We start from the raw sequence: 25,620 nt of genomic DNA, 5'->3' as shown, positions 1-25,620 counted from the left end.
CTTGAAGATGGCTAAATTAGCCCCTCTGCTTCTGCCTATAGTATCCCTTTAAGAAACTGAGCGTCTTTTGTGTAAATATTAGGATATTTTGGTACTAGGTTTACCCATAATGCCCTCGTCTCAGTGGGTTTACATTTTGTAGATTTGAAGTGCCTAGGTCTTACGGTTATAAAATGCCCAATTTGTCTACAGATGGATGGATGGATGGATGGATGGATGGATGGATGGATGGATGGAAGGATGGAAGGATGGATGGAAGGATGGATGGATGGATGTATGGATGGATGGATGGAAGGATGGATGGATGGATGGATGGATGGATGGATGGATGGAAGGATGGATGGATGGATGGATGGATGGAAGGAGGGTAAGGATGGATGGATGGATGGCTAGATGGATGGATGGACAGATGGACAGACACCACTTGAATAGCTATTTGACTGAGCTAATAATATCAACATATGAACAAACCTTATTGTGTCCATGAATGATGTGGAGACCAATATCGTTGACACCAATATACACAGCCACAGGGGTTTTGGAGGACTGCAATAAAAAGATGATATTCTTGTAGGCTACGTACCTGTAATAAAGATTTAAGTTTTTTCCCTTAACACCTGGCCATAGGAGGCAGAACTAAAGGCCAAGCTATGGGGATCACCTGGATAAACTTGCTCATACTGCTGCCTCTGTGACTTGTACAGAAATGAGGGTAGACTCGCCAATATGCAAAAAAACGCAGAAAAAAAACTATGGCCATGGCCATCTAAACTGGTCTTTTTTCCCCGATACTCAGTGACAGTGAAGAACATGTTTTGGGGCCCTTTCCAGTGTTTCAATTCAGTCGGAAACACGATAGTTTCTGATGGTCACGATTCGGTTTATTCACAAAACACGCTCTCTTGAATATCGCGATGACACACAAACATCTCTTTCGACCACCTTACAGCATGTACAGGGTGTTGCATAAGAGAGGCTCACAATAGCCTTACCTTGATATTTACATAACCCGTGAAGAACGCTGAACCATACACCGTCAAATTCCAACATAACGTCAGAAACCGAAACTTGAGATCCTGAATGATAAAAAACATACACAGCGATTGCAGTTAATAGATCACCATGAAGGCGTATTATGTACGGGCAAGGCTTAAAGTGATAATTACATAATGGGGCGGGCTGAGGATTTGCCCTACCGATATGCCCCATGGATATGGGCCTTAGTCTGACACTTAGGTCTGAATACAGATCCTCGCCTATTTCTCCAAAGTAGACCTTGTACCTACCTCAGTGGTTTTATCTTTCAAATGGGAAGAGACTTGTTTATATCGCGCCTGGAGCTTATTAGACCAGTTCACACCTCTCGCTTTTAACTTTCCAACCGGTATGAGTGTCTGGAGATTTTTTTCACTGAAAATGTGATGGATCAGAACATATTTTAGAACACTGAGGGAAAATCAGGGAAGTGAATGGCACAAGATTTCAAACAGTCTTTACACCAGAACTTACTTTGAGAAAAATGACTTTGCTTTTTTGGTATCATAGTCTCCCTGATTTAACTGCAACAGCAACGCCCCCAATATCACAGCATCCTCATCAGCGCATGGATATAATGACTTGATATAGTTCTGATATGCCTCGTGAAAGAGGTAGTTGGTACATGGCGCATGGCGGATTTTTCGTTCGTCAACAATCGTTAATCTTGCATCCCGTTTCCAGAAGAGTTTCGGATCCTCTTTCTGCGGGTCAAAGTCTGTCAGCATGCCAACTATTTTTCTTTTCCAATCGTTGAGGTGTTGGATGGGTTTATGGTCGTACTTCAGTTGTAATTCTACAATCAAAAAGAAAACTTGGCTGTGAAAAGTTGAAAATGCAAAATCTACAAACAGTCCACAACTTGTGCACAGATTTCTCTTCATCAGCATTTGCTATGCACTTTAATGGATTCTCCAGAGAGTGTTCCTCCTCTGAGGTAGGATTAGTTCTTTTTTAGTGCCACGCACCACTAGGGGTTATAGGCTTATTGGCGATCCAGGGCCTTGTCCACACTCGTTTTCCTTGATTGCGTCTTCTCTTCCGTCTATCAACTATGAGCAACAAAAATTGCAGCAGAAGCACTGGCAAGGCATCTTCATCTCTTCGAATCTTCCATTTTTTAAAATTTTCCCTCCAAATTCTGCCCTCTGAATACTCATTCCTGCTCATTTTTCAGTAATATCTTGGTAACTTGTTGGCCAATTGTTACCCCATTGTTACCCAGTGTACACAGGGCCAAGATTCATCCCAGGTCTGTTGCTGTCCCTGGTCAACAAGTTACCGAGAACGCTTAACCGAAAATGTTGATAGTGTACACGAAGCTTTAGAGACTCTGACTTCAGCCTTGCAAGGGGCCATGGAAGAGTGCATTGCAAGCTACAAATGTTTCTCACTTGCTGGCGTCGTTTGCTTGGCCTGGCATAGGCAACAGGTACGAGGAACTTTAGTTTTACATCTCATTCGAAGAACAAAATAATGAAGAGATCAGTGCCTTACAAAGAGTTGAAATTGAACCTACGACCTCCTGATCCTCATTTTGAGCCCAGTGCTCTAACCTTTATGGCACTGACCTCCTGGACTTTTCAACAAATCATTCAGTATACTTTTAATGAGAAGTACCTAGTGCCGATAATTATTAGATTAAAGATGTTCTCATAGTTGTGGTGTTTGAAAGGCAGGACTGCAGGTCAGTAATAAAAACTACGCCCTGGTTTAAATATACTCACGTAAATATTTTGAGCAGATCCATATGGTGAAGATATGTTTACAACTCTCTGGCATCTCCAACTCCTGGAAGAAATAGAGAAGATGTGGTTGGCGTTAAAAATCAATGTATGAAGGCCAATTAAAGATTTTGAAAACACAACGGCACATCTATCATCATCGTCATTATCAGTCAACCAGGCCTCTCAGTTTCATTGGGGACACACCCTGTTTTCCTTCATTATCAGTCAACCGGGCCTCTCAGTTTAATTGGGGACACACCCTGTTTTCCTTCCTTATCAGTCAACAAGGCCTCTCAGCTTCATTGGGGACACACCCTGTTTTCCTTCATTATCAGTCAACCAGGCCTCTCAGTTTCATTGGGGACACACCCTGTTTTCCTTCATTATCAGTCAACCAGGCCTCTCAGTTTCATTGGGGACACAAACTGTTTTCCTTCATTATCAGTCCACCAGGCCTCTCAGTTTCATTGGGGACACACCCTGATTTCCTTCATTATCAGTCCACCAGGCCTCTCAGTTTCATTGGGGACACACCCTGTTTTCCGTAACCACTTAATGCCGTAAGACGTATATAGACGCAAACTCTATCTGAACCGCTCTGCCGTAAGACTTATATATACGTCAGCCATCCACAGGACTGTTCATGTAAAATCCTGTACTAAAGCCCCTATTCAAACAATCGTGGGGAATCGCCAGCAGAAACTGAAACTGAGGAGGCTTCGTTCTTCACAAAAACACCACCTGGCAGCACTTGATCGATGGTCGCTGCAAAGACGAAAAATGACGTTTTCCTGCAATAATTTCGGCAGAGCGGTAAGGTCAAAATATTTTTATTGCGGCGTTAAGTGGTTAACCTGTTAACCGCATAATTTTGTATTTGTTAATCGCGTCCTATTGCGTAATTGATTAGACTACACATGCACATCCTCATCTAACAGCTGCTTCGTCTTGCATGCTGAAGCCATGATTCAGCTCAAAAACTGGTGACAATGGCGGCCCGTAGTGTTCTGAAACTAAACTACACTGCTGACGATCTAAGGGGATTCCCATCGAGTTTCTGAGTGTTGCCTGGACTTAGGTGAGTCACAAACATAGGACGCCATATGACGTCTTACGCAATGCAAGGTGTTTAGGCCAGACATAAGGCGTCTTACGCAGTTAACAGGTTAATTTGGGCTTATTACCGAGATTTCATCGCAAACATTGGTCCTTCGCCTCCAAAAGTTGGGTTTTTTTTCTTGATCATGACACTAATTTGATGTGTTCATTGTCCTGGCAACTTCTCCAACAAGTAGCCCGATCAGGTCTATTGCACTAAAAAACTGTGACAATCCCACATTGCATTGTACCTGTGTCATTCAGTCCAACTCATATTTCTATTTATATAGCCGACATAGAAATATGTTCCTTATTTACTGAACGAACTTGATTACCAGGAACATATCCAATTCCAACAGTAATGATTCATCATCAACAGATTGGGTCACAAGACTTGCCCTTCAAAATGGCCGAGGACAATGAAGTTTGCTGACTTCTCTCAATAATTTACACATATTTCTTCGATGTTATGTTCGAGATTATGTTGGGAAAATGACTTTCTGGCATTAACAGTGGGCTCCTATATTGCTCAGGTACGTAGTCAATGTTTAATCCTTTCAATACATGTATGTAGAAGGGAAAGTAGATTGAAACTGTCGTGCTTTCATTACATGTATATGTTGAAGAGAAAGTAGATTGAAACTGTAGTGCTTTCATTACATGTATATGTTGAAGAGAAAGTAGATTGAAACTGTAGTGCTTTCATTACATGTATATGTTGAAGAGAAAGTAGATTGAAACTGTAGTGCTTTCATTACATGTATATGTTGAAGAGAAAGTAGATTGAAACTGTAGTGCTTTCATTACATGTATATGTTGAAGAGAAAGTAGATTGAAACTGTAGTGCTTTCATTACATGTATATGTTGAAGAGAAAGTAGATTGAAACTGTCGTGCTTTCATTACATGTATATGTTGAAGAGAAAGTAGATTGAAACTGTAGTGAGCACTTTCATAACATGTATATGTTGAAGAGAAAGTAGATTGAAACTGTAGTGCTTTCATTACATGTATATGTTGAAGAGAAAGTAGATTAAAGTGCTTTTCATCACTAGTCATAGTGAGCACTTAACAAGACCATGAAAACTCTGAGTGGATTTCTAGTCAATAACATTGGGCGATTTGTAACCTACCATAAAGTCTGGAGAGCCCGAGGATACCTATGCTATTGAAAAGAGTCGCCCACTCTCATCACACTAGTATACCGGTGCCAACCAGAAATGGAACCCGGCACCTCACTTTTTGTTTGGCTGGTCAACACCAACAGAACACTCACAGTACATACTGTGTGAATGGGTTTTTAGCCAGCCTTATTCTATTCATCAGAGGCTTATTTGGTGAAGAAGCTCCTTGGCTGGGATAAACCTGCACCCATGGTATCTGCATGTCACTATATATAAATGCTTAGGACGTTGCCAAAGAATGTCAGTAACTTTCTGTCACAGTATCAACTTGTAAATCGTTTTGTGTGACACTCAATATGCCCACATTTCTTTACAGAATGACATCCTACCACAGCCTTGGGAAGGAGCTGGAATGCCCAATCTGTCTGGATTATCTAAATTTACCAAAGGTTATGGGTCAATGCTTGCACTCTGCCTGCTTTGAGTGTCTGGAAAAGTTGGTCGCGACGAGCTGTACATGTACGAAATCCTTCCCGTGTCCCGTTTGCCGGAGGAAGTGCAAGATTCCAGCAAAAGGTGTCGCTAACTTGAAAGATGACTTTCGGCTGCGGGCAATCGTTGAGAAATTCCATGAGATAGGGAATGATAAAAGCCACAACCATGTTAACCATTGCATCATTTGCCCAAATCCTGCATCCCACTTCTGCGAAATGTGCGAGAAGGTCTACTTGTGTTTAGCCTGCACCGACAAACACAGCCAGGACCCTCTGACCGCAGCACACCAGCTTGTCAGGCTCTGCACAACCCATTGGAAGAGTCTGACCATGTATTGCCGGAAATGTGACAAGGGCATCTGCCACGCGTGTTTGATTGCAAATCACCCCAGCAGCAGCCAAGAACACGATGTGATTCTTCATCCGAAAATCGCTGAGGAAGAAGCAGATGAGGTGGTTGCCGCAGTAGAAAAGCTAGGTAAAACCCAGGAACAGAAGGAAAGGGCACTCAGGAGTATCATGGAGATAAGAGACAGCGTTAATGAAAGAATTGATTCGGAAATCAGTAAGATAGCTCAACAATCTGAGTATGCCTTACTATACACCGTTGAAAACACAGTTGAAAACGAGATTGCGACGACAGAGGCAAAGGAAACATCGCTTCGACAAAAACAAGATGAATATTCCCAGTGTCTGAACAAATATCGTGATTCATATATGAACAAATTTGAGGAAGTTATAAATCAGGCTACTGCAGAAAATGAAGGGATAAAGGTTAAATTGGACCAAGGACGCAATGAGATCTCACTGAAACGGGTTCTTGACGAACAGACGGTACCACGCTTGAAGAAAATCAAGATGGAGCTCTCTGAGGCAAGGACCGCAGCAGAACAAACAGACTTACTTGCTCCATTAGTTGAGGAAAAGGAAGAGTTGTTCAGGCTCGTCCCGGCTAGAGATGAGATGGAGTTAGGATTTATCCGACGACGATTTACAACGCTCAAGAAGTTTGCAGACGTTTTCAATCCTGTTGATCGACCTCGTAAGTTCCTGGATTGCGTTCGGTACCTTCCTGATGGGCGCCTAGCCACACTGTATCGATCAGGAGGGGCGGTTTCATCTGATACAATAAGCTTGCATGACCAGAAATCCTGCGCTGTCCGTCAAATGATGATCAACAAATACATTTTCCCAGTGCAGGATATGACTGTCACATCCGAAGAAGAACTGATTATACTCAGATCGGCCGACCCTGCTGTCCGGGTCTTCAAAAGCCACACCGGCCGCTTCCACAGCATAAATATCAAGGTCGCTAAGGATGAAATCAGTCAACTCAAGGCGGTCGCATCTGATGAAGAAGGCAACATCTGTATAGCAGATTATAACCATCTCCGTGTCTTCAACCAATTCGGAACCATCATCAAGGAATTTGAGGTGGACTTCGCAGGGTTGCAGCAAATGTCATACTGTCGGCACGCGAGAACCCTTTACATTGCAACTAACGAAAAAATCGCGATGTATACCTGGGATGGTGTCACACTCGAGGAAACTGCAACGTTCGTACATGGTATTGAGGGGTTTCGCTGCCGCGATATCTGCATTTGTAACGAAAGGGAAGTGTTTGTTGCCGGCGATTTGGGCGGTTATACAAACGAAATACGCATCTACCAGGTCATCAAAGCAGAGCACGCGACACTAAGTGATACTGACGAGGAGAATTTTGGCTGTGAGAATGAAATGCATGGGTTCAAGATGAACAGACTGAACTTTGATGACAACATCGAGAGAGGCTTACATCTTCCAACTATAGGGGCTTTCGGCGATACTCTGGCGCTGGGTTATGGAGGAAAGCTTGAGTTGTTTGAACTGACTCCTTAGGAGTGACTCTGACGATAGATTGACACTTGTTGAGAACACTCTCATCGTATTGAAAACTGACTCAGGAATGAAAGTGCCATTGCAATCTTGTGATATCTAGTGTTTACTTCCATGACACAATGATGTCCTGTACTGCTTTCTACAACCAAATGTTGATGTTACACAATGCACTGAAGCATGCATTCACTTGCATGCTGTCAAGAAGCAGCATGACACACAGTAGTAATCTTTAACAAGCCCATTAACACTAGACATTGTGAGATTTCAGAATCAATGTTAGACCAGTCCGTGTACAGTTCATTAGTGTATAGTACCCCCCCAGGTATATGGCACGGCTTAACCCGCCGGCCACGAGGGAATTCCTTTATGGCCCAGTGGTTGGCGCGTTGGCCCCAGAGTGGAAGTTAAGCAACGTCGAGCGCGGTCAACCTTTGGATCGGTGACCGGCGCGTATAATAAATCTGGCGACCTTCCCACGCGATGCGAGCTCTGGATTTGTAGTTCGGTACTGAGACGCATGAAGCGCTAAGTAGGATCGAGGACGATCCATCTCTGTCCGAAGGGGGGAATGATGTATAGTACCCCCAGGTATATGGCACGGCTTAACCCGCCGGCCATGAGGGAATTCCTTTATGGCCCAGTGGTTGGCGCGTTGGCCCCAGAGTGGAAGTTAAGCAACGTCGAGCGCGGTCAACCTTTGGATCGGTGACTGGCGCGTATAATAAAATTAGCTCATTTAGACATGTAGGCCTCCTCCACAAAAGTGCAAAACGAAATGGCTAGGCTAAGCGTCAATTATAAAGGGAGCTAGAAGCTTAACGCTAGCTGTTCCCAATATCTACCTGTTCGCCAAAAATTGGAAAAGTTTCCGAAATTAAAAAAAAATACCGGAGATGTGACGGCATATGATAATTATGCGTTATTGAGCAATTTATCAATATACATGCTATAACATAAGGCTGATCTCCGGGAAGGTTTTTTAAATTTCTGAAAGTTTTCCAATTTTCGGCAAACAGGTAGAAATTAAAGATTACTGCTGTGTGCCATGACAAAATATAGTATTCTCACTACGCAAAACAGTTGGAGTTTTGATAAAATCTTTTGCGATGACTTCGTAATCTTGTTGCAAATTGGGTAACCAAGATCGCATAAATGTACACTGAAATACCTTCCATTATTTTATGTGTGTTGTCAGTGGGGGTGTGTTTGTCAGTCGATATGGGGATGTTGAGCTTTTATTTGCATGTGCCTGTGGGTAAAGGAGCATTCCTTCAGCTATAAAGTGTCATGCCCATAGCTCAGAATGCCTTATTTGCACTAAAAATGTTAAACAGGTACTGATAAAGTCCAGGCAATTAATTCCACATCCAAATGAAAATCTTCAGCACTTTTCAATGAACTCAACACATGATTGCTGCAACTCATATTGCAACTTTTGGATCAAGGACACCTTGATATTGAGGACGCCTGTCCATTCTTAGGGTGTCCTTAATCCAAACGTCACAGTAAGGACACCTTGATATAGAGGACACCTGTCCTTAACATAGAGGTTGTACCATACTTTATAAAATGTAGGAGGAAACAAGATATTGAGGACACCTGTCCTTAGGGCGTCCTTAACATCGAGGTTGTACCGTACTTTATCAAATGTAGGAGGAAACCAGAGGCACAACTGGTACTCACCCGAACCATTTGTTGATTCAACTCCTGAACTGATGTGTTGGCTCCCGACACAAGACTCAACATCCGGTACGACCCATCCATTAGATGGACTTGTATTTTTGGTGCCTGGTACACAAGAAAAACATTGTTGATATCCAAAGCAGTAAACACAATGAAATAGTCTATTAGAACTTTTAAAGCAATCCCAAAACAAACTATATTTGTTGCAGCAAACTGCGATAATAATTACACGCAACAAAAATATCTCTTGTTCGAGAGGTTCATCGCAGTGGCCTCGGGATAAGAATTGGTTATCACAGTATCTATGATTACTGGTGATTACTGGTTTTCCACACAGACAGAACTTTTAATCACTCACTGCGGCAATTATTATCGCAGGTCGCAGCGATAATAATCTCTCATTTTTGAGATGCGTAGTTGCGGTCTTGTTCCGACTAACCTACGGTGAGCCAAAAACAAAGGAGGTTTAATGACCGTAGCACCGTAGCACAAGGAATCGGGTCTCAGGAAATCGATTGCATTATTGTGATATAACTTGCTTTCTCTGTTAGTTTGTGTGACATCATTTACATCATCAGCAGATGGTGTTTTTGTCACAATGTTTGTACTGGCCTTAAAGGGACAATATAGGCAGCAGCTAGGCAGGCAAGATAAAGTTACACAAAGTTTCCAATAGAGGTCCCTCATAACTCACAGTAAGTCAAAATGATTCACACTTGTACCAGGAATATCTTTAGTGTTGAATCTGACATGACCCAGGGCCCTTACATTGTATATAAGTCACCTGAAGATGGCCAAATTAGCCCCTCTGCTCCTGCCTATAGTCCCCCTTTAAAAGAGTACATGTCTCACTGCGCTATCTTCAAGGATTTATCAAAAGTCGGCCACCCCAAAATCACTTACGGGTCTCTCGATGGCTTTCTGTAGTAACCTGGCTGCAGCCTGCCAGTCAGGTTTTGGCACATGTTCGCACAGGTTTAATGGCGTCTTTCCCTCCCTATCCTTAGCATTCTGTAGAAAGAAGAGTTTAATTACATAAGGAGCCACTGTGGTGTAGTGGCTGGGACTCTAGACTAGCGGTCAAGAGGTCCCGGGTTCGATCTCCACTGTCGACATGAGACTGCAGACAGGTCTCTTTTTCTCACTTGCCTCTCTGGACCCAGGTGTATAAATGGGTTGCGGTCAGAAATGCTCAGATTATAGCGCTGCGCTGGTTGAGCTGCACATCTGTGGTCAATTTATTTATATTATTATATTATTATATTATTACTGAAAGGTTTCAGGACAGACCGGGGTTAAAGAGTAAAGTCGGATGATAACCTATATTGTAGCTGATATCAGACTATAAACCCTAAACTTTAACTTTTTTAACTTTTTTTAAAATTATAAATAAAATGTTGCCTTGTTAGAATTTTGTCAATTTTCTCATTGATTTGTAGATTGCTTTATAGAGACTGAGCCTGACATTGCAGATGCCCTGGGTAAAAATTTGTTCATTCCAAGCAAAGCAAGAAACTGAGTTACATAAGGCAGTATAATTAAAGCACTTAAAGGCCGAAGTGTTGCTCATGATGCAATGTGAACTCTCTCCCAGTGTGGGAATTCTAACTAAAAGGCACAAGGCCTTCCAAGCCATGGAAACGAATCCTACTGCATTGGATTTCTGATAAAATCCAAAGGCACTCCCAGCCAAGGAAATGTATACCACTCACTGTCCCTGTGATTTCTGAACTTACCACATCAATATCCCTGTGATTCAGCAGCGCTTCGATGACCAATGGATGACCACACAAGGAGGCAAAGTGTAGCGGAGTTGATCCAGAGTCATTCGTTATGTTCGGCGGGCACTCTCCTTCGGTTAGTAATAGTTTGACAGCATCCAGATGTCCTTTCCTAGAAAAAGAGGACAAAATAGGACATTATCTGGAAAATATGCAAGGAGAGCCCATTATTTCATGCCCAGCAGACAGGCACGGATCCAAGGGGGGGGGTGCATCAGACGCAGACCCTCTTAATTCATGAAAATCTTCGAATTAAAGAATGAAAATTTGGAACACATCAGAAATTTTGCTGACAAATGCAATCCCCACTTAAAGTCTCTTTCCTTGCTACCGGATCCGCCCCTAACAGATGCAATGAGGAATCTGCAGGCAAGTGGACCATGGTTGTAATGAGAAAGCCATTTCCCGGGTCAATGATTATTGAATATTTCATCCCTTAATTACTCTACATGGGGAAATAGCACCAAAAATATTGTTTTATTAGTCCTTAATTCTATTTTGACGAGTTTTAGGGAGAAAATCAACAAAACTTAATTTTAATGGAAAATACACTGGAAGTGAACCTTTTATTACTGGTGCTGCCATCTGGGTTTTAAGTTCTACAGGTTCCTCATTATATTCACCAAGGGGGACTAGGGTTCCAGTTACACCCACTCACCATCCCAAGCGGAGGTCACCCATAAACCATGGCAAGAAAAACTGCTGTTACATAGTGCAAGCATCCCCCCTATACTTATGATGAAAATTACAATTCTTTTTGGTTTTTTCAAGTTCCAGTAGAATCACATGGTATGTTCATCCAGCTTTTGTTGGCCATCTTTACATCACATTCGTCAATCCAAGTAATGTGACTTGCCCAAGGACATCAATGTTAATTTGAATTATCAAACAAATAGGGAGGATGACCTTGCGTTATTCAACTTCAAAACTGACCGGTGCATTCAATTTTGGTAAGACGGGCAGGACTATCTCATCTACTTTCACACATCAAATCTCGTCACACCTGCCAGAACGAAGCCTCACTCAGTGTGTCATGCGTCATGTCCACACACATAGAGCTGAAAATCATGGTTCCTTACCAAGCAGCATAATGTATAGGTGTCCAGGCCACCTGGTCTTTCTGGATGACGGAATGACCTTTGTTGATCAACTCCTTCATCGTCTCACAATCACCCTCATATGCGCACTTGTGTAGTGGAAACTCCTCAATCCAACTTTCACTGAAAAAACAAAGTAATTGTTTTATATGGATTCGCTAAGAATGGAATAAATGTTCTATGTACATTGACACGTTTTCATATTTCTCATCTATTGCTCGTGTTCCACTTGCATGACCAGAAGGTGCCAGCGACCAAGCTTATGACACCTGTTCTTTCAATATACGGCATGGTCAGCCCAAGATGACTCTTATTCCTTTAATAGTAGTAGGCCTCGCAACTACCTAACAGAAGCCTCACTGAGCATGCCATGCATATTCAAATCTCCTCACACCTGCCAGAACAAAGCCTCACTCAGTGTGTCATGCGTCATGAAATCTCCACACACATACAGTCCAAATCACAATTGACATTTGTGATTTAGACTGTACCGTAGCAAAATCTTACTCGGTGTGTCATGCGTATTCAAGTTCCCTCACACACCTACCCAAAGGAAGTCTTACTCAGTGTGTCATGCGTATTCAAGTTCCCTCACACACCTACCCAAAGGAAGTCTTACTCAGTGTGTCATGCGTATTCAAGTTCCCTCACACACCTATCCAAAGGAAGTCTTACTCAGTGTGTCATGCATATTCAAGTCTCCTCACACACCTACTCAAAGGAAGTCTTGCTCAGTGTGTCATGCATATTCAAGTCTCCTCACACACCTACCCAAAGGAAGTCTTACTCAGTGTGTCATGCGTATTCAAGTTCCCTCACACACCTACCCAAAGGAAGTCTTACTCAGTGTGTCATGCTTATTCAAGTCTCCTCACACACCTACCTAATGGAAGCCATCCTCAGTTTGTCATGCGTTATGAAATCAGTACTTTACTCAGTGTGTCATGAGTAATTTAATCGTGTCACACCTACCTAACGGAAGCCTTACTGAGTGTGTCGTGCGTCTCTGGCACTTTCATCTTGCTGTAGTCTGGCAGGCCCACCTTCCAAAACCGATTGATGGCAAATGCATCCACCTGGTGAATAAATGTGGAGATATTCACTTTAAAAGAAGCCCTCACCAGCGCATAAAAAAAACATTGGCGTCAGAAGATGAGCAGCTTGACACTTGAATTGAATGAATGATCAAAATTATCATATATTTGTTCTGTGCATATCTTACAGATTTTAGCTTATTCATTCTACGTTTGTTTAGAGTCTTCCTATTTCTGGTTATCGAGCCTTTGCCTACTGAACATAGACAAAAAAGGGCATACCCTATTTTTTTCAATCCCTAAATAAGTTTTTCAAGAAGAGATAACCCCTTCAAACAAGGACCAGACAATTCCCAGTGATTAAGGCAAGAGTCACAATCTTTTCTTTAGCTTCGCGTTAGATGGAGATGGTGTAGCTTTCCGGTGTCGTACAGAGTTTGGAGTCATTTTTTCGGGCCAAATTTGATTTGAGTTTTGTCCACGGAAATCTCTGTAGGCACAGCAAAAATCTTTGTGGCTGAGCACCAACGGTGTTTACATTTACAATGTGCTGTGATAGGACCCATCCCAAAAGTTCTATTGTTCTATTGATGACCACAGGTTTTCAAGTTATCTTTGTAATTTATCATAATCTAATCCCAAAACCGCACCACAAAGCAAATTACTAACATGACTAACAATAACATCAACATAAATCAAAGAAAAAACACAAAGAATCTTTCTATTAAAATCTATGCATATCCTTTTCGAGTTCCCTACATATTAAAGCTGACATGCATACATAAAACCCCCAGTGGCCAATAATTGCACTGTTCAGGTTTTTGGACTTGGTTGCCGAGTGGTAAATCACATCAAATCCAACTTCCATTCCTTCGATCACCAGACATAGTGGTACATGGAACAATCCATGGCTGGGAGGGGAAGAGTTAGACCTCGAGTCCCGAGTTCAAACTGCCATAAAAATCTTTAGTTCTCTCTTCTTCACGAGAACCCCTCTGTGATCTATCAATGAACTTGTTGTTTGTGCAATCAAGTGATGGAGACCAAGGGTGTCTTGCATGTCTTTAAGTGCAGTTGGTCATTTAATATTTCTAACTTATCTGCTGGGAGTTTTATGCACGCATGTGAGCTTTAAAACTGAAACATGTATACTACCATCTTTCCAAGTTTGTAAAAGGAAAAAGTTATGAACCTTTTCGTAGATTTTTTTACACACAGGCCAGTACAATACATGGCAACTTTTGAAATTTTATTCGAAATGGAATTTTTAAATGAATTCAACACATTGAAATGAAAATAGCACCTGGAACCTTAAAACAGAACTGTTCAAAGTTAAAGAGTTACTACTTTACTTGGATATGTGAACAATCAAAAATAAGTTGGACGACGTTAAGTGTGCTAAACATCAAAAGCCAATTGTGCTGACCAATCTCACCACCAGTGGTCTCCATTAACACACCTATAAAGTGACAATTAAGTGTAGACGAAGCCCGAACTAATCCATTTCAACCTTATTTCATTACAGCAGCCTCATCTTCAATACTGTCTGCTTCGACTTAAAGGGGGACTATAGGCAGGAGCAGAGGGGCTAACTTGGCCATTTTCAAGTGACTGGTATACACAATAAAGGCCCCTTGGTCTTGTCAGATTCAGCACTAAATATATACCTCGTACAAGCTTGAATCATTTCGACGTACTGTGAGATGGGAGAGACCCCTATTGACAACTTTGTGTAATTCTATCTTGCCTGCCTAGCTGCTGCCTATATTGTCCCTTTAAATCATCCTGCGATAAAATGTGTGCATGAGAGAGCGTATGACGTCATTGTGATGCTGACGTTGTAAAATTTTGGCCATGGCATAACATGATGGGAAGAGGACAAAACCTCCAAGGTACGAATTAGCTACCATCAATATCTCAATGCAGAAATGATACAGCATCTATCATTTATCGTCTATAAATAGTTTGTTTGTAGGGCACCTAACGCTCCTTGGAGAATATTTGTCCAAGCAGACAAGATAGAAAAAGAGTTACACACATCAATGAGCTAAAGGCACACAGTAAAACAAGGACCGGATTCGCCAAAATCGCATCTAAATTTGTTACTTCATAATGGCACTGGTGGTCAGATCGAGAGCAGACAGAATCTCTCATAACTCGGCAAACAGAAGAAAGGGGGCGTTATAATGAAATGTGAATATGGCGCCTCACCATTGAGTGTCCAGACATTCTACTCGGGATGAAGGGAACAACGCTACCGTCCTGAAAACACCAAATATTTGTCACAATCCCATAAGGCCCTTCTTTTTTAATTAGTTGGTTTACGGGACATTTCTTGAAAAGACCAATGTCAGAGGGGGGAAATAAAAAAAAAACAAAACAAGGGTAGACCAACTTTTTTTAGGTAATGTTATAAAATATGTACATCGGAGGAAGAAATTTTTTTTAAATGTTACATCCGCATAGGTATGCATAATAAAACAGATGCGGTGCCGCTACCCACAATGAAAACAACAACAAACTGCGATTCTAACGATATATTGACAGTTTTTTATTGCAATGTTGAGAATAAACAATGTCATCCTGATGTGAACGATTGGTGGGAATCAAAACAACTGGGTTTTTTTCATCTGATTTTGAAAATATACAATCTTTTTTGCAGCATATGATCCAGTGGTAAAAAAATAATGGGGAATTCCCACATTAATTTTTTTCTGAAATCGGAGATTTTACTGTCGGCGGTCCCGTGAACCAACTAATGAAAAAAAGCCTAAGCTTTGTAGCATGATAAGGAGAAGATTTTAGAGCTGCGGGTTCTATCTCTAAGGCCAACATTGTCAATTAGTTAATTACAACTTGATGGTTATTCAAATAAGTCTGCATCAAAACAAAAAAATATTCAAAGATTTATTCATGCAGATGTCAAGGTGTTCTTATTTCTCGAGTTCTTATTATAGCAATCGGCACTGAGATGTTTTCAATGCGACTCCAAAAGTCATTCTGTAATGTCATATTTTCCTCACCAGAAGAGAAAAAATGCCCTGTACTCACTAAGACTCCAACTACCACATTACAGCTCTAGCAAACGATAAGAGAGATTCAGAGTCAACAGAATGGTGAACCATTAACCACTTAATGCCGTAAGACGAATATATACGTGAACACTATCTGAACGGCTCTGCCGTAAGACGTATATATACGCAAACTACATCTGAACCGCTCTGCCGTACGACGTATATATACGTCAGCCATCCATCCTGTACTAAAACCCCTATTCAAACAATCGTGGGGAATCCCCAGCGTAATTTGAAACAGAGGAGGCTTCGTTCTTCACAAAAAAAACAGCTGGCAGCACTTGATTGATGGCAGCTGCAAAGACGAAAAATGACGTCTTCCTGAAATCGATTCCGGCAGAGCGGTAAGGTCAAAAAAATTTTATCGCGGCATTAAGTGGTTATCAGCAGTAGTGGACTTCATGGCAAATGAGGGCATCGATGCGATAATAGTAATGAATGGAGATTGGCCCAACTTTCTCATTCAAAGGATGTTGCCATGCTAAGCAAAGTAACCTGTCAAAGACCCCAAGCTTTAGCCAGGTCTGCGAGGGATTGTACCCATGACCACTCCATCTTCAGCCTGAATGCAAACTATCAACTAGGCTTACATGTTTATTTTGACACATCCTGTACGTCTCCGACAGACATATGTGACAACACTGCTGGTGAAAGCATGTGAAATTGACAATACATTTTAATGCTGCTGACAAATGACAACAAATCTAGCGAGACCATGAAGTTTGCCGATCAGACCCTGGGCAGTGGCAAAAACAACATTGGCTCATTAGCATAATCGAATACATAATCAATCACAAATTAATCACAAAACAACAACCGTTTTTTCAGTTACCTGTCTGAGTCTCAGTGGCTGTGTGCGTAAGAAGGAAGGGGTTAATTGCGAGAGGGGAGGAGTTCTTTTGGTTCAGGAGGCGAATTTGGAGATGATAGTTAGTAGATTAGTCCCTTGGTCATTTCTCCAGAGGGCTAATTGCATTGTGATTGGTGCAGATGTCTCTCATGACGTAATTGGAGAAGACATCAATATATACAACAGGGAAACATCATTTGTGGCGTCTCGAGGATTCCACCCGATTTCACAAGGATTTTTATAGCATTTCCTGATGACAGACCATATGTCATAAATAACATCTATGGCCAAACAATGACGGGATGTCAATCATTTCACCTCACCCGGAAAGAAGACCTCTCATAATTCTAAGGCAATATCAATTGTCAGTTCAGCCCTCTAGTGACACAAAGATACTGAAAACTGTGAAATTTTCACAAAGCTAAAGAGTAAACATCATGTTTGCAGCCAAAGTTTAATGCTACATCCATCACACTGACTATTCAGTGATGATATGCACACTTTTATAAGTTCATGTTTGACAATGCATTTGCAAAAATCGCCGAATTAATGTTGGCGAAAATTTCACAGTTTACGGTACACGTACGGAGTATGAAATGAGGTTTTAAGATTTTAGAACTACAGCACCAACACTTAGAATTATAATTAGACATTTCCACCGCAATTTTTTATGATTTGTTGAATTGAAGACAGTGATCTGAGTTATTGTGCTATTTTTCCAGGAGGTGTAGCTTTGCCCGCAAGAACTGATATAAACGACATGTTATACTCATAGACTAGGATAATTATCTTTATCGACAGCAGTTGAAACCAGGACACCCTACTCTCTAAATCTGGAGACACGACAACCTTCCGACATTAGACATGAGTGGCTAACTAAGAGGCCATTAACTGGCAGCCTTTAGAGGCCATTAACTGGCAGCCTCTAAATTCACATGTTTCATATCTAATTTTTTCTGGTCAATTTCAAGCCATGGATCTGCCATGATGTGTGGTAGGCTGCCATGATGTGTGGTAGGCTGCCATGATGTGTGGTAGGCTGCCATGATGTGTGGTAGGCTGCCATGATGTGTGGTAGGCTGCCATGATGTGTGGTAGGCTGCCATGATGTGTGGTAGGCTGCCAAGATGTATGGCAGGCTGTTGTCTTTGAAATGCTATTCAGGTCAGAAGTCTTGAGCAGGGGTGATGACTTTTTAGTGTTATCAACTTCTTGCAGGCAAGAAACACCTCAGAAATATTCCACTACAACCTACATGTAAGACGGAGCCATTCCAAATACTCTGTAAATTCTGTAAGGACATTTATACGTCAAGACTTGAAATATTTTTAAAAACAAATTTTAATGCAGTCAACAGCCATTTATAAATTTAGTCCAGAGGCCAGTGAGGGTTGAGAAACTACATAAATTTTATCTTCTTTTACAAAATCTCCCACATTCTGGACAAAAACAAAGCTAAGTTGAAATCACTTTAAGTAGTTTGGACCAATGTTGAATAAATGTGTTTTTTAAGTAGAATTTGGCAAAGCAAAACGCAATAGAGAGTAGCACATAAAATCTTCAGATAAATTTCGCAAGGAAAAAGACAATTTTTGATATGAAAAGACAATTTATTGTGGTAAAATTGTCTAGCAACTTCCCGAAAAAAACCCTGAAGTTCTGATCATTTGTATTTTCACTCTCACCTTATTCTTATATGGCAGTCCCGAGCCAAACAGTGGGTTAATCACCACCATGTCACACTTTTCCAGGGCGACCATTTTGGCGAGTGCTTCGTTGGCTGTGTGCTGGATTTCTTCTGATGGGCTACTGTTGGACTTGCGGAAATCAGACTGAAAAGATGAATCGAGAAAGTCATTAGCTCTTCAGGGGCTTTTATGGTGTCAGTACCATCGTTACGTTATGGTAAAGGTACCGAAACCTCTAGCTACCTACATATTTCCCAGGCCAATTAGCACGTTTTGTTGTCATGGTGATTTGACTTGGGTGGCCAATTTTGATGTGAGGTCTCCTTTGTCTGACATCATAGAAATAGCCCACCAGACACCCACCTCAGTATTTGAGACAATATCGTTCCTGACTCGGTCCGCCACGTCGCCCTGGGAATCATCTACTGACCACTTTTCCATTTAACTTCTGGGCCTTTTATTGTATTTCACACATCTTCAAATCGATTACAGGAATAACATTTTTATCAAAATTTTTATCAAAATTGCAACTTTGCAATTTTACAAACAAAAAATGAAATGGCCAGGGCCATTGTGCTCACCTCATGTGGAGGAAAGATGGATAAAGAGCATGGTATTGTGTCATGTAGTGTTAGGTTTGATGTAGGTCCAAGCAATTACAATTTCCCCAAAATGGCCAATTTACAGTACATTCGACCTCTGTGACCTTGAAAAGTAGGTCAAATCAAAGAAGACCCGGGTGACACATTGAATGGTTGTTAGAATTAGATGTACCTATGATATAAAATTGGTGCCAATCGGGCAAGTCATTACTAGGAATATTATGGCATTTTGAAGAATTTAGGATTTGGCCCCCTCCCTGGAGGCCAAACGGCAAATCAGATCGCACCAAACTTCGGTACCTGAGATCACCTGACCAAGGGGTACATGTGTACTTAATTTGTGATCAATAGTCATTGCAGTTAAGAAATGTGCCATAGTTACGGCCTGACGGCGAATTTACGCCATTTGACCTCTGTGACCTTGACAAGAAGGTCAAATTAAAAACCTGTGTGACATATACTGTATGGTGGTTAGATGTACCCATGATATCAAATTGGTGGCAATCGGGCAAGAAGTTAAGGAATAATCACATTTTTAAGGTTTTTGGATTTTGCCCCCTGGTGGTCAAGTGGTCAATCATATTGGACCAAACTTCGATCCCTGAGATCACCTGACTAAGGGGTAAATGTGTACCAAATTTGGTATCAATAGTCATTGCAGTTTAGAAACGTGCCATCGTTACATCCTAACGGCCAATTTACACCATTTGACCTCTGTGACCTTGAAAAGGAGGTCAAATCAAAAACCCGGAGGATATATGATGCACCTTTGCTAGAAGTACCTACCATATTTTTTTCAAAATTTCCCGACTACTATTAAGGGAGATATTGCATATTTTCACTTTTGACGTTTGGCCCCCTGGTGGCCAAACCATGAAACGAATCGGACCGAAACTTGGTCTCCAAGGTGTCATTACATAAGGGTACATGTGTACCAAGTTTCAACTCAATAGCTCTAACAGTTACGAAACGTGCCCTGCTAACGGACGACGGACGACGACGGACGACGACGACGACGACGACGACGACGACGACGACGACGGACGACGGACGCCACGGTATGGGATAAGCTCACCTCTGCTAAGAGGTGAGCTAAAAATAGCTGGTCAGCATGGCCTCTCCCATTGTGTGACCTCTTCAACTCCCCATCACAGTCCCAGTCACAACTGACATACCTTCTGCTTTGTACAAGCTGCGCACATCCCACGCTCTAGTGCCGCAATACACGTAGCTTTCACACTGGTTGCATATACAGTGGAACCTCCCTTAGCAGACACATCTCGATAAGGACAACCTCTCTATTAAGGACACTAGTTTTGGTCTCAAATTGGTTGTTTCCATTCAATTTGACCTCTCTAATCAGGACACCTCTCTATTAAGGGCAGCAGTTGTCAGTCCCATGGGTGTCCTTGATAGAGAGGTTCTACTGTACATATTGCTAAGAAGGTTTGCATATCTTGCGCAAAACTTACAGCCATTTTACTGAGGCCAACTTGTGTGCAGGGAACGTCAAAATAGATCATGATCAATGCATTGTTAAGTTAGCGAAAAAGTTGTGTACATGTAAGTTACATGTAAATTGCACATCACATATGCAAATTAAGGGATGTCAATTGTGATTGGGACTGTGTAAATCCTGTATCTACCACACCTACCTTATCTTGACGTTTTAACGGTATAAATGCTGGATTGGTGACGACAGTTTTAAGCCGGTACTCTGATGATGCACGAAACAAAGCTTCGGTGAAACCAGGAACAAGGGCATGCTTTTCTCTTAACCAACTACAAAGTAAGGTATGAAAATGCTATAAAATAAATTCGAATTTCAAAAGAAACCATCTTGACCCCAAGGTTTTTGAGATCCCTAAGTCGCTCCTCTATGAGGAGCACGCAATAGTGGGGACGCGAGAATCTGGTTCATGCGAAACATACGAAAAGAAACTGTTAGAAACATGACTTGTTTTCTACTGCTAAGCCTTCGATTTTGATGGCAGTTTTTACATAGATCTGCCAAGGAGACAACTTTGGTAGTAGAGTGGCTGAAAGGTACATGTAGTTTTATTTTTAAAGGCCTGCACCGTTCAATAAAAAAGTTGAATTTGTAATTGAATTTAAAAATGTGTAATTGCAGAAGTACGTACTGACTATAAATTTCAACATTGCCGTTGTGTAGACTGATATATAAATACTATGAATAACAAGTTTAAACAAATTTCAACATTGCCGTTGTGTAGACTGATATACAAATACTATGAATACCAAGTTTAAACAAATTTCAACATTGCCGTTGTGTAGACTGATATACAAATACTATGAATACCAAGTTTAAACAAATTTCAACATTGCCGTTGTGTAGGCTGATATACAAATACTATGAATACCAAGTTTAAACAAATTTCAACATTGCCGTTGTGTAGACTGATATACAAATACTATGAATACCAAGTTTAAACAAATTTGTATTCACAATAACTGCACTACGGCATTGTGTATTAGTGGATTTCTATTTAACTGGACCACAAGTAATTACGAATGGTGTACCCCCTTAAATACGACATGAGGTGTCACATTTCATAAATAAATAAATAAATAAAATGATGATGCCAATTATAGAATGAGAGATTGTTAATTCTGATGCTTTTGAACGTTTTCATTGCTTAATATGACTGGGTTGACTGTTATTGAGACAGACGGCCTTGACGGAGTCTCGGAATGAGGAAATCAGCATGACATCACCATCTGTTTTTGGGATGTAGTCAAAAGTCATGACGAGTAATTTTGCTTTCGTTGAAAATCATTAAAATATTCATAATTATCATGACGTTCTAATCACTCTGACCTCATCTTCAATGTAGTGAGTACCTAGCCAAAGATAAATGAGTATGCCCTCGACTTTTTTGCATATGATTTTAAAAGTCTTGTCGGGAGGGTTTATAACGGACAGACAGTCAAACAACAGATCTATACTCAAACTGAATTTTTCATAATATTTTTCCAGCAGACACATTTAACATATTGACACATTGTTCATGTGACAAGCTGTCGTACTGACAACTTGACCTTCACACCATCGGCAAGCGCAATACTGTGACTTTGTCTCAGTGAGATCTCGCACAGTCCCACCCAAAAAGTGACATGCTTAGATTAATTGAGGAAATGAAAAATATAGCAAAAAGATGGCATCAAATATATACGTCTCATAAAAGACAATGAAACTATTATCTTAGAGATGTTCACAATAACATTTCTTAAGTTGTGAAGACGTTCAACTTGTTCAAAAAGACAGACAGTTCCTGAGAAATTTCTAAGAAAACAAAAAGGAAATATTGAAGAAAAAATTCTCAGAAGTGATAATTAGTGTCATCATTTTACAGGAAATTTTGCGGACGCAATCAACCCACGCCAACTCTGCGTCAATGTATTGATACATATAAAATGATTTATTTTGTAACCACGGTTACTCCTACTACAATGGGAAAATCCTCTTACTTTAATAGGGACCAACCTAGATTTAACCAAACTTTGAAAAAATTGGACCAGTAGTTTTCGATAGTGGTCGAATGGTTCACAGTGGCCCAAAAAGGAAAGTACAGTACCTTGAAAATACTAAAGATAACAAAAAATATCCACAGGCGTACACTTAGCTGTAGCACAAGCTTTTCACCACATCTAAATTATAAATCCACAGCACAATATTCTCATGATATACGAAAAATCCGCTTTTTGCAACTGAAGCAGCAATATTACGCTTTGATTTGATGAGTCATCCAGCCTCTCTGCCGGTATCAGAACTTTTGCACACTTCCTCATCTAAATATAGGTCAAGGTGGAATCTGGCTCAGAGTACAACAAGTGCATTTCATCACCTGCCACTGCTCGGAAACGGGACCAAAATATATGACTGTGAATGTTGCATTTACCGAGTTAAAAACTCGTGAAATTGTGAAATGAATAATTTGACTTTGAGAGGTCATCCTGTAAGAACACTATGTATATACAGAATGTGCCAAAATATTGAGTACCCATCTTCAAACAACGGTTTTTGGAGCATTTTCTGTGTTCCAAACATCAGTCTACCATCAGGGCATTGCCATGCCTCTTCTAAAAATGTCTTGCGATCATACCCAGGCTGGTTGGTATAAATAGGGGGACAACAGGCGAGAGCCATGGGGTCAAATTGGTCATCTTTTCAGGGGTCGAAAAATCCAGTAGTCCCTAGCCCGAGACTAAGTGACTTTGACAGCCGGGCCAGCCTACAGTCAGGCAAACTATAAGGATTTACTGAAAGAGCTAGCCCAGTCTTTGAGATTGAAAATGATTTTTCGACTCCTGCTTTAGTGAATAAAATGCACAGTTTGGGGACAGAGTCGTGTTTTATTCAGAGATAAATATATTGATGTTTTTGATTAACTGTGAGATATGTGCAGTGACCCATACTGACCACTTCATGTAACTTTTAATCTTGTAACTTTAAAACTCAATACACAAACAAGCGAAGTTTAAAACACAGGCTTTTTAGATTGGAGACTATCTGGACAAAAGATGTCAAGAGAAACCTGGGTCAATCAACATTTTAAAACCCATTCTATCAAATGCAAAACCTTTGTGATAGTGCCACGGATTTCCCCCAGATTTCAACTCAAAAGATTGAGGTTAGAAATAAAGATCTGCCTACCTTTCCAATCTCCTGAGCATAAACTTGGTCTGTTTTGAATAGACAACTGGATTGTTGTGCGAGTCAAGAATCGTATCCAAGGAGTAAAACCTCGGGTTACTGGGCGCATTTTCAACAAAACTGGCATTGAGACGTTCTGGAATGAATAGCGATACAAATAAATTTGGCATCAAAGAAAAGGAGAGAAATTTGATAAAAGGTTAAAGTACATCTTTGGAAATTATTTGTCTTGCTACAATTACAAGTAACTGAATTGGTCTTGTTCTAATTTCATTTGAAATTTACACATCAAGACTTTTTCAAGAAATCAATCTGAGTTTGAAGTATTTACACTATATTTCATCAATTGGGGCCAGAGCTCTTAGAAACAGCTGCGAAGGGACTTAACAATCTCAGAGCCTTGTGTGCCAAAAGTTGTTCGTAAAATTGAGCATTAAATGCATTCCTGGGAGGTCACTCCTGATGACTCAGATAGAGCATCCTTGTACCAAAAAATGTGTGTCAGAGGGCGACGCTTTTAGGCAGCAAAGCATGACCCATGCAGTGTAAAGATACCCCCATTTTTCAGTCAAGCCTGGCAATAACACCAGTCGGATACTTCAAAAGATTTAACCACCAACTGCAATAGGGAAAGATGGTTTGTTGGTCCGACCCTAGGTGGTACCAGCGTGTCTGGCAAAGGGCCTTTAGGGAGGTGGGTTGAAAAATATGCCAGCAAAAGGGGGTGTCGATTTGATATTGTTGTACCCACTATTAAATAGGGGTCAATCAAAAACCCAGGGACAATGATGCTCCAAGTTGGTCCACTGGGTCAAGTGCATTATTATGACAGATATTTCGTGGGCTCAGGGTTAACTATTGTACTGCATTTTTGTCACAATTGATTTTATTATCTTTAAAAAATAATGCACATTTAATGACCTTTAATTACAACTTTAAATCGTACTAGTATGCCGGTTGAAGTGTAATACACAAAAACACTCCTCAAAACAACTGCATTTCCACTGGGGTTTTGAATCTTTGATTGTGTTTTTCTCAGAACTACCAAAATGTCAGATACAACCAGTTAACCTTGAGCCCACAATTTGGCAAAATGTCTGTCAAATGTTTTGCTGTAAGTCGTTGCTGGACCTAACAAAATTATTGAATTTGTGACATTTCAAAAGACAAATTTAGCTCCAGTTTGCCCAAACTTTCTAAACCTTCCTCCTCATTTAAAACATTGATTTTTGCAACCCTTCTCATTACGGTATTGACAAATCAGCTGTTTCAATTTCCCACCCGACTCGTTTATGGAAACCCAGCTCAGTAACCGTGGCAACAGTGTACCTTAGCAACGTACCTCTAGAATCGACAGGAAGACAGAATAAGGTGCCTTTAGTATACGACTCACGGATTCCCTGATCGCCCGGTTCGTTCCTTGCAGGCGGGATATAAATGGCACGTTTAGCTGAAGAAGATCAAATACGAGATGATGACATTTGGTAAGCAGGTCGGAAAATCAAGCAGGAATTCTAAATTTCTTGCAGATTGGATTGGCCACTTTTCAATACACAAAATCACTCGAGTGGGATTTCTGAGGTATCAGACTACAACCGAGTGATGGTCTTTGGCTTGGAAACCCCTGAAACATACCGCAGGTCGAGGGGGTTTCCTTGTGGGCGTTTTGGCCATCATAGATTATAAGTTGTGCTTCGGTTGTAGGTTACACCTGCAACAAACTTGGCTGGTTTTGTGGGATATTTTTGTTTGAATCCCACAAAACATGAGTTTGTGCCCTG

General features: G+C 41.0%; 1 protein-coding gene across 4 annotated transcripts in view; it reads right to left on the bottom strand.

The window, feature by feature from the left end:
* Window positions 1-25,620, bottom strand: part of LOC135499516 (krev interaction trapped protein 1-like) — a 30,695-nt gene that overhangs the window by 2,266 nt on the left and 2,809 nt on the right. Inside the window, exons 3-18 of one of the 4 annotated variants that reach the window (XM_064790314.1) lie at window positions 25,182-25,289; window positions 23,840-23,975; window positions 20,820-20,946; window positions 18,560-18,706; window positions 16,857-16,874; window positions 15,162-15,212; window positions 12,889-12,992; window positions 11,899-12,039; window positions 10,775-10,931; window positions 9,942-10,049; window positions 9,039-9,143; window positions 2,763-2,826; window positions 1,510-1,831; window positions 1,287-1,410; window positions 993-1,076; window positions 472-546 (exon numbers count right to left, since the gene is read on the bottom strand). In XM_064790314.1, coding sequence (XP_064646384.1) covers window positions 472-546; window positions 993-1,076; window positions 1,287-1,410; window positions 1,510-1,831; window positions 2,763-2,826; window positions 9,039-9,143; window positions 9,942-10,049; window positions 10,775-10,931; window positions 11,899-12,039; window positions 12,889-12,992; window positions 15,162-15,212; window positions 16,857-16,874; window positions 18,560-18,706; window positions 20,820-20,946; window positions 23,840-23,975; window positions 25,182-25,289 — 1,871 coding nt within the window. The remainder of the gene's footprint in view (window positions 1-471; window positions 547-992; window positions 1,077-1,286; window positions 1,411-1,509; window positions 1,832-2,762; window positions 2,827-9,038; window positions 9,144-9,941; window positions 10,050-10,774; window positions 10,932-11,898; window positions 12,040-12,888; window positions 12,993-15,161; window positions 15,213-16,856; window positions 16,875-18,559; window positions 18,707-20,819; window positions 20,947-23,839; window positions 23,976-25,181; window positions 25,290-25,620) is intronic. The other 3 variants (XM_064790316.1, XM_064790315.1, XM_064790317.1) reach the window with 3 other exon arrangements.

The sequence above is a fragment of the Lineus longissimus genome, chromosome 15, assembly GCF_910592395.1.
Source record: "Lineus longissimus chromosome 15, tnLinLong1.2, whole genome shotgun sequence".
In the NCBI taxonomy this organism is placed as follows: Eukaryota; Metazoa; Nemertea; class Pilidiophora; order Heteronemertea; family Lineidae; genus Lineus; species Lineus longissimus.
Note: the sequence above shows the minus strand (reverse complement) of the source record. Positions and strands in the feature narration are given on the sequence as shown.